Below are 9,993 nucleotides of genomic sequence, written 5' to 3'. Positions count from 1 at the left end.
CAAATAAAACTGAATACAATTGAACTGAATGTACTGTGTAGCTTAAGCTTTGCTTCTACTTGAGCCTTTTTCAGTCAAATTGTGTTATTTCTCTTTTCTTCTGTTGTTTTAAAATGCATATTTGACTGAAATAAACTCAGTAAAAAATGTTCATAATTTTACTGCTCCAGCCTTCTTGAGATCAAATTAGGTTATATGTAGCCCCTGAACTTAACTGAGTTTGATACTCCATAAAGTTTTAAGAATGTGTTACTCTTTTGTTTTGTTTTTTACATTTTCTGTACTTACACTGTTTTGACGTGAAGGCAGCAAGCACTAAAGATCAGTATCTGAAGCCACGACAAGTCATGTTTTTGCGGTGAAAAATAGAATTCAGTTTGTTTTATTTGTCAAAAGCTACTTGTGAGATGAATTGCTAGGATATTATTTTGGCTTTAAAGAAAGTTCTCTCTGAGATTTCCTGGAAAGGAACACAATCTTGTTCTGTAAACACTGGTGGAATAAGTACTGTGATAATATCCTTCAGTTGTAATATTGCAAAAGAAAAGAACACTGCACTGAAACGACTGCACTAAAAGGTGTGTATTTTGCGCAGTAAAATGCTCTTGGATGCATATTACTGGTGCATGAATGTGTGTGTTGTAGTTTAGTTTTTATACTTGCAGCATATCATAGCAGCTTTGTTTTCCTGTTTGTGTATGAGTATGTGAGAGAAGTATTTAGTTACATTCCACTACTTTTTTTTTTTAACACTACAAAAGTCAGCCAGGGTTATTTCCTTCAACTGATGACAGATGGATAGGAGAGCCTTTCCTGTTGTTGAGCCAAAAAAAGGTCTTAATAATATCATCTTTTGGGGTGAAAATATATCTCCAAGTTGGGAAGATTTTCATGTTTCAAGTGGAATTGAAGGATCACATGTTCCTCTGTGGGCTGAGGAAATTCTCCAAACCAGACCCCTTCAAAACCTGCAATGTAAACTCTTCAGGCACACGGTGGTGGAGGCAAACTCAAGGCTGTTTTTTCTTATTTACTAAGATATTTAGATTTGACATGCTCAGTACTTGTATAAGAGCTCCATCCAACAACAGCAGTGCAGTGTATTTTTCTAGCATTTTGGACATATTGAATTATAGCAGTGACTTTATCAAGACCTGTAGTGGAATGTTTTATGGCTATCTAATATTTTTTTAATGTCATTTTAATCCTGCGGAGGCCGAGTGTGGATGTTGGAGGAGTTTCCCGAACATGCAACTCTCACATGTTGCTCCAGAACCTTGGACAAAACCAAATATCTGAGGAGATAACTTCCATAAACTTTGGTCATCACGCCGAAAGTCCAAAAAAGCCATCTTTCGCTCCAAAATCCACCACCCCCACATTTCCCCTGATTGCTAATTTCTATTTATATGCCATGAGCGGAAATAATGAAAACCAGATGAGGAGGCGGAGGAAAGCTGAAGCAGACCTTTTGGTGATGAATGTTCTGGAGGAGGATGACTGTTTATAGAGTATCCTGCTCCATCGAGGCCGGGCCGGTAGCGGTGCCCTGGCTAAGAAAAGGACTGCCCCGGTAGGATGTGTGGGTTGGAGGTTCCACCATGACTCACTTGGTAGTCATGCATGTTTGCACAAAAAAAAAAAAAAAAAGGGAAAAAAACCCAAAAGCTGCAGCAGGGGACCCGCCAAGCCTGACAACTCCAAATAGCATTACGTGGGTGTGTGGAGCTGCTAAATTTACTCTGAAACAAGTGCAAAGAGGAGGAGGAGGGGGAGGTTGTGACCATTTATACCACTGAATTACTTAATACTGACTCAGATTTCATGTCTTCTTCTTTTTTTTTTTTTTTTTACAGCTTAATGGTAGCCCCGTGATGAGTAAAATGTGACGCAGTTACCGAGAAGTTCACGTGGCAGGGTGACTGAAAAATGAAAGACACCATTCAGACTTCAGAAATGTTATTTTAGACACCTCCGGAGATTAGATCAGAGATTTTAAGAGACATGTTAAGGATTGAACTGAGCCAAGTTCTGGAAATGGTGGGAGTAGGATCTGTTTCCTTATTTGGCTTAGGCTGGAAAATATCAAGTAAACACTGTCTTCCTGTTCACCGCCTCCTGAATACGGTTTAGATCTCCTCCACCCCCCCTCATCCGTACAGGGGAACTATAGTGAAACCTGAAAAAAAAAGAGGCCTCCTATTGTTTGCTATCATCCAGGAGCTAGGAGCAAATGGGGCTCGAATTGCAGCTCTGAAAGGTAACAGGAAATTGACAAATCGCTAATCCACTCTCAACTATTCAGGGCAACAAAAGGTACATTCCACCAAAAAGGGAAAGAAAAGCACATTAAGTGCAGACGGCCCATTTGGAGAGATGGTTCATTTAATGCAAACTGCTGACAAACTGGAATAAGTCTGCATACGAGTCAGTCTAAGTGAAGGCCTGGTTAGCTAATGACAAAAGCAACGAGAAACCCCCTTTGTGCTCGTGTTTACCATTAGCTTCTTATATGTGACGTATGTAAACCAAATCTTTTACAACCCCAAATTACTGCAGCAGTTTTTTGAAGAACCCGTGGCTCTTATAACTTCTAATTCAAAGATCCCAGGCCTGTTGCACATAGCACCTGAGGGCACTACCATCACATGTAGCTGATTATAGACACGGTTGTTTTGTTTTCTTGCTAACGCTGCAGCTTTCCAACCCTAAGCCACAGTATGTTTTTTCCTTTGTCCTAGCGAATTTCCTGGTCACAGTTTGCGTTTCCCCAACTGTTGGCATTTCTGGCTGACCAACCAACTTTCAAAGTGATGATCTCATCCCCTGGGGGCCCGGAGGTGGAGGTGGTGGGGTGGGTGTGTGTCAGTGGTGGTGGGGGTCAGCGGACTTCCCAAGTGATAAATTCACTGACAAAAAGAGGCGGCCAAATGGAGGGAGTGTAGGTCAGGGTGGGGGCTGCATTTGCCCCTGTCGTTGCCTTTAGTGCAGGAACCACACCATAAAAGCCCAGCATTGATAGCCCCGGTTTATTATCTTTGAACAGGTGGCCCCGGCTACTCGTAATGGCCGCTCTCATTTCTTAAGGCACACACTGTTGGGCTCCACAATATGGAGACCATTTGGGAGTTTGGGAACATCCCGATCTAGCCACGTTAAAGCCCAGGGAATAAACTACAGCGCATAGTTTTGTGGTGACTCGTTGGCAGTTCGCTGGAGTGGGGGGTTTAGAAGTAGACTTACTTCCTGTGAGCATAACTCATGGAAATGTGGAGGCTCTGTTGATGCTAGCAGCTTCGGGGCTAATCGTGTCAATGACCTGTATTGTTTAGCTTTCAAGGTTACCGAGGAGAATCGCAGCAAAGAAGCCCTCTAAGAATGTAAACAGTCACATTCGGAGCTACAAGCTGTTTCTACTCACTGCTGAAAATTTCAACCAGGAATTCCACACCCATACACACTCACACAGAAAACAGTGATTTGCTCTTGTCCAATAAACTCAGGACTTGGGGAAAACAGACCTGCATTCCCTGAAAATCAGCCACCACTCAGATCTTTCACTCCTCAAGCCAGTTACTGCTGCTCAACAGCACAATCAAGACACCAGACAGCACTATTTTTTCATTAATTAATATATTTTCTGCATTAAAGTTAACATAGTTTTCTTTTGTGCCACCCTTTAATTTTTCAGTAAGTATTTGATATTGTTATATTCAGACATGAGTAAATTTAAGACTGTCTCTTGCAATAAATATCATAAAATAATAGAGCTTCACATAATAAATATTTTTTACAACAAAAAAATGTTTTAACAGACATTTTTTCTTTTAAAAAATAGCCAGAATTCCTCTTATGGATTTTGAGCATACAATTTACACAAAAAAGAAAATAAAACAAACAAACAAACAAAAAAACATGGGAGAATGCCACAGAATGTGTATGAAAAGTTCAGATGGGTGGAAGAAGAGAAACATATCCAAGTGGAGGCAAAATACTATGAGATGGATGTGCTTTCATTAATGAAACATGGAACCACAGTTTTAATGTGGCAGCAACCGATAATTCAAACATACCTGCTTGCTATGAATACCAGGTAACAGCTACATAATTGCCCTATAATAGATCGTCCTTCACAGATTTGGTGAGAGGCAGCTCCCACCGGGCTCAGAGAGCCAGTGGAAACCACCTACCTAAAAACGGAAGAAAAACTTTTGATATATAAAAAATAGTGTTAATGAGGAGCTGAGGATAGACATAGAAACAGTTAAGGCAAACACTGGTCTGTAAAACATGGTCCTGATCCAGAAAAAAAAATAAAAATAATTGAGTGGTTTTCGTTACTCCTTTGCTTAGCTCCTTAGGGTTCCACAGTGAGGAGGGGAGGCTGGTGGGAGGTGCTTAAAATGTTTGATAAACATTAATTTGTGACTATCATCATTATTATTGTCATCATATCCAAGAGTCTCCCACGCACACGCATTCACAAACACACAGGGCCGATCAGGAGGGCTTCTCCTGGCTCTGTGGGGCCCAGCTCTCCAGTTTGCAAAAGACAGTGTTGGAGTTCTTGCAGCGACAGCCGGGCCTGTTAACCCGGTCGTAGCAGCCCTGGCATGCCTTCAGACAGCCCTTGACAGGAGGGTAGCATAGCAGACATGGAAAGAGTACCGACATTAATCCCATGCACAGGAACCGAGAGCAGCAGTGGGAGTGTGACAGTGAGCAGGGGTGGTCAGCACACGAGTCCCCCTCATCGTCATTCGAGCAGTGGTAGAAAATGCCCTTGACCAGGCACATGCACGTGCCGTGCTCCAGTGCGTTCTCAGCCGAGCAGAGGCACTGGCGGTTGCACGCCAGACACGAGGGCAGGCTCCTGGGAGCCGTGCACTCGCTGCACTTGCACTTCCCACAACGCTCACAGATAAACTGGTGCCCGGCTGCAGCCACCATCCCCTTACCAGAGCCCGGAAAGTCTGATTTCCCTTTGCCCTGAGGCTTGAGTGGTGCCTCTGGCGGAGGCTGGTGGAAGTGAGGTCCCTGCTGGGGCTGTAAAAAGGCCTTAGGCTTGGGCTGAGTCCGAACAGGCCGCTCTGCTCTGTGGTGGTGCTGTAAGCTCATGCCGGGCCTGGTGGGAGGTGAGCATGCCAAGAGTCCCTGCTCAGAAGAGGCACTGCTGTTGCTCCCTGAACTGGCAGCACTTCCTGTGCTAGTGGAGCGGCTGAGACCCGGGGCCCGGGACCCACCATACTGCTGTCCCCCAGGTACGACCACTACACTACCGCCAATGTGATGGTGGTGACCCGAGGGCTGATGCTCATAGTTGTTGTTCACATTGACGAGGATGACCTCGTGAGTCCTCTCCTGCTTGTCCTGGGGTCTGGGGGCCATGCGGGGCGCAGGGGGCCTTCGTACCACTGAGGGCCCCTCAGTGTACTCGTTGCTGGAGCGGATGGCCTTGATTTGCTCCAGGGAGAGAATGGCGGCATGCTGGAGCTCCCGCTCGTAATCCGACCTCTGCCGGCTCTCTAGGGAAGGCTGCTGGATCACCACTAATGAACCGCCGGGGCCATGTTGACTTTGGAGCTCCATCTGGGGGTATCACCACTTCCGACATTCACCGTGGACTTGGCATGCATCGGAAAACCTGCAAGAGGGGGGAGAGAGGCCAGGGAGACAAAGAGGCAGAGAGGGAGGGGACATGATCAGAGACAGCCAAAACATGGCATAACTGGCAAACAGACAGGGTGCAGAGAGAAGAGGGGCCCAGCACTCACTAAACACACCATGTGTACAGACTGTCACAGTAAAGCACAAGATCTACCACATACAGAACAGCAAACACCCAGAAAAAAGAAATGAGCAACAGTTGGAATTTATATTTTGGGCTGTATTCACAGTTTGGACAGACTCACTGTTTTCATCTTGTCAACGTGACAATATGTCACTTTTGATCCCTTTAAATGAGGCAATCCCGGAAAAAACGTTGACTATTAACAAGACTTTTTGTACCTTCCTCTCCAATCCGCACACATCTAAACTTAAGAAGGCCCTACAAATACTTCCCCTCCTCATTTACATTTGTATGACTAGTTAACATTTAAATGCACCGCGGCGACGAAATGAGGACACGATCCAAAGGAACTAAATGAGCTGCCTCACTTAGTATTCTATTACTACACCAAAAGGATTTCAGGGAAATGAGGACAAAAGTAGAGCAGAGAAACTAAGGTCAGAGCAAGTTCCGACAAAATCCAGACTTTAGTTGCGTAGAAAAACCCAAACCAGTGCATAAACATTGTCAGATGAAAACTTCAGTTTATGCTTTCAGATGAAATAAAGTGTAAAGTGTGATCCAAACACCATGGGCACTTTCAGAAGGAGCCTTTGGGGGATGTTATGAAGCAACTCCGACTTCCACGAGGCCAAAAAAACTACACGGTTTGCACAAACCAAACGTAGTTAGTGCGCAAAAACACACGTTAACGCTCCAAGGAAGAAAGTCTGCACACAAGTTTAGAGTTTGGTGCTTTGTGCGTTTTAGAAAAAGCTGCAAAACTCTTCATATTCTAAAGGTCTTGCGCGACAAAAGGACGCACTATAAATAGGATTATCCGCAGATAGCGCGATCAAAGGGGAAGACGTCCGCAATAAGAAATCCACGATCCTCTAAAACCCACAGAGCCGGAGATCAACAGACATTAGAGGACGCATCCAAACAGACAGGGAAAAACTTATGAATGAAAACAACCGCCGTGGGGGAGGGGTGTTTGTTACAGAAGAGCCACGGAAGGACACAGGCGTGATCATCCATCAATTTCATCTATTAATGGCGATGATCAGAACCCGCTGCGTATTTTTTTTTTATGTCGTGACAAATAAAACCACACGGAAAGAAGTGAGCTTCGTGCACCAGTAAAACAAAAACACTTCTAGGAGCACAGCGGCGCATACTACGGCGCTACGGACGCACTATCGGGGTTAGACGTAGCGTAAAAAGCCGATTAATGCGCGTAAAACAAGCGTAAAACAATCAAGAGGATACGTACCTATATGCAACCGTCCATAATGTCGAATCCATCAACCAAACAGCCTAGGAAAACTCCATTCAAGAGGAAGGGGCAATGTCCAGAGAGACTGGAAGTTCTAATGCATAACATTCACAGTCTGTTAATCCAAGTGCGAGTGTGTATCCCTTTGCGTAATTCCCTTTTCTTGGTCAGTTTTAGGAAAAAGTTTAGTGCGCGCGTTACGCATGCATTTGTCCCGTGATAAAAACGAAGTAAATCCACGTTGGAGTTTTGATGGAGAAGGAAAAGAGGGATGGAAGGCACCCCCGGAGAACTGCTGCGCACTTGGAGGCCGATTTGAACGTAAAGACAACCCAGTTAATAGTAGAAGTCCCGAAGGAATGGATGTGGAGTCAAAGGGAAAAAATGCGTAAAATATCTTGACGCGACGAAGAGGTTTATATCCAAGAGTTTCTTTGCTCGTCTGGGTGTCTGCGGAGAGTTCAGTGTGGGTTCTGGCTGTTACTATTGTTGCGTGGGGGACTCTGCGCTCTTGTGCGAAAAAAAAAAAAAAACAGCGTCGTGGGGTCGCAGACGGCGGTGCGCTCTGTCCTGCTCTGAGAGCCAGTTCTGCACTGAATGAATGGGAACGCAGAGCTCAGTGTTTGCTCGACAAGCCAACTCCCATTGGCCATTCACTCCACTGAAAAAGGATACATCGCATCCGCTCCTGATTCATTGGGCAGATGTGGAAGGCCGGGCGATAGAGATGTGTGCACTAGTTAAGGTGGACCGACTTTTTTTTTCATGTGCGTAAACTCAACGAAGGGCTGAGGAGAAAAAAGAAAAAAAAAAAAAGAAAGAAAAGAAAAACCCGACTTGTTTCCGTTCTTGTGGGTTATGAATAATGATGTGAATAAGGTTAATGTGACTAATAGTGACGCAACAAAAACCTGATTGTTTTTTTTTTTTTTTTTTTTTTGCGCATTTGTCAGAATTTAAAGACAACTCTCATTTAATAAACCAGTTAGAAGAATAAGGAGTGTTTTTGTTCTATTTCTGGATTATACACCAGTTTATAAAAGTTACAGACAACTTATATTCAAGTAACTAAGGACATTTTTATGTTTCTTTTCTTTTTTTTTTTACTAACCTGTCAGTTGTATCAAAATAAAATTATTTGTCTTATGTTTCTGGATTATACATTAAAACAGACCACTAATTAACATATGACACATGCTACAGGTAACTGATAGTGAAGTAAATAAGACTTTTTGCAATATATAAGTAAAAAATAAGTAAATGTAAACATACTCACTGTGACCTTAAATCACTACAGACACATTTTTGCTGGTAAAAAAGGGTTTAGAAACTCAAGTTAAAGTTTTCTTCTGAGCTCATTTGGCTCATTTCTGTGTTTATTATGACATATTGAGCCTTATCCCTAATAGTTTTCAGACTCAGATGAAAACACCTCTAAGATTCGTTCATAAAGTGAGTAAATTTAACATCCTCTCCTTAAGTTTTTAATCTGAATTCTTGTCATCCACACTTTTTGTCTTTGTGTGCGTAAACTTCTGTGCGTAAAAGCTGTGACTTGTGACCATTACGCAGGACATCAGAGGAAATAAAAGGATAAGCGCACATCTAGTCCCCCCCCCCCCCCCCCCCCGACACACACACACACACACACACACACACACACACACACGGACTCCTGGTCATACAGTTGAATGTGTGGACTTGAGGATGGAGCGGTGGTGGTGGTGGTGGTGGTGGTGGGAGTCACTGGTGTAGTCCCAGACCACCTTAAGAAAAAAGCAGCCCCGCAGCCAGGGGAAAGACTCCCCCCCTCCCCTCCCCTCCTCCCTGCCTCCCTCCCTCCCCCCCTCACTGCTGCCACCCCCTCCCCTCTGTTCCTGACTGTCTGGTTTGATTGGTGTCGCGGATGCGCTACATCCGGATCCATGAGAAAAGGAAGTTCAATACAAAGTCAATTTATCCCATTCAAATGGAAAAATCAATAGATGAATGACCCCCAGTGCCATTTCGGGTCAGCAAATGTTAAAAAAAAAGACACACACCCACACACACACACACACACAAAAAAAAAAAAAAAACTAAGTAGAGTTAACAGACTGTTAAAGGGAGTCTGTGGCGCAGATTTTAAAGCTGGATGCAGAAGTGGAGTTTGATGGTGATAAAGACAATCGTGTCAGGCCGACAGATGGCCGCCTGGATCCGCAGTCTTAGTGGTCGGAAGTGCGGACGGAAATCTCACGATTACAGCAATTAGCTGATTTTCCACGGATGGTTGTGATGAATTTACCAGCCGTGGCTGTTTTTTCTCCCCGTGGATCCAGAACAGCGGCTCTGCAAAACTTGGGGTCTAGGAACCATCAGGGGTCCGTGAGGGGGGTTCATGTTCTCATTAGAGGGTCCAGCTCTCAGATAACACTAGAATGAGTTAGAACACTTCCCCAAGTGTCTGAATGTGGCTCTAACTAAATGCAGTCATTATGTAGATATATAACCCATTGTAGAATAGAATAAAATAGAATAGAACAGAATAGAATAGAACAGAATAGAATAGAACATAATAGAACATAATAGAACATAATAGAATAGAATAGACTATAGGGTGTCCCATAAGTCTCCATACATAGGAAAAATAAACGTTTCTTGACATAAACCATTTTTATTTATATAATATGCTCTATATGACTGCCATTTTGTCGAGAACACATTTCAATGCGTGTCCTCCACTGCTGAAGAACTATAAAGAAGAAATATAAAGAAATACATGTTAGAACCATATATGTATGGAATGTATTATGTCTCCTATGTATGGAGACTTATGGGACACCCTGTAGAATAGAATAGAATAGAATAGAATAGAATAGACTCTCAAAAATAGAGGTACCAGCTTGTACTTAAAAGGGTACAAATGCTTGTCACTGGGGGTGTATTTTTTTGAGAGACATTT

General features: G+C 43.5%; 1 protein-coding gene across 1 annotated transcript; it reads right to left on the bottom strand.

Moving 5' to 3' along the window:
- Positions 1–3,616: 3,616 nt before the first annotated feature.
- On the bottom strand, positions 3,617–7,684 carry spry1 (sprouty homolog 1, antagonist of FGF signaling (Drosophila)). The gene is made up of 2 exons (XM_030145999.1): positions 7,047–7,684; positions 3,617–5,644 (listed from the first exon to the last, which is right to left on the bottom strand). The coding sequence occupies exon 2, from the start codon at positions 5,587–5,589 to the stop codon at positions 4,501–4,503; it is 1,089 nt and encodes a 362-aa protein (XP_030001859.1). The 5' UTR covers positions 5,590–5,644; positions 7,047–7,684; the 3' UTR covers positions 3,617–4,500.
- Positions 7,685–9,993: the final 2,309 nt, after the last annotated feature.

The sequence above is a fragment of the Sphaeramia orbicularis genome, chromosome 10 (assembly GCF_902148855.1).
Source record: "Sphaeramia orbicularis chromosome 10, fSphaOr1.1, whole genome shotgun sequence".
NCBI classification, from domain to species: domain Eukaryota; kingdom Metazoa; phylum Chordata; class Actinopteri; order Kurtiformes; family Apogonidae; genus Sphaeramia; species Sphaeramia orbicularis.
Note: the sequence above shows the minus strand (reverse complement) of the source record. Positions and strands in the feature narration are given on the sequence as shown.

Bases quoted from the DNA above. Each gene is read 5' to 3' on its own strand.
- spry1 (XM_030145999.1), bottom strand. From the start codon at position 5,589: ATGGAGCTCCAAAGTCAACATGGCCCCGGCGGTTCATTAGTGGTGATC.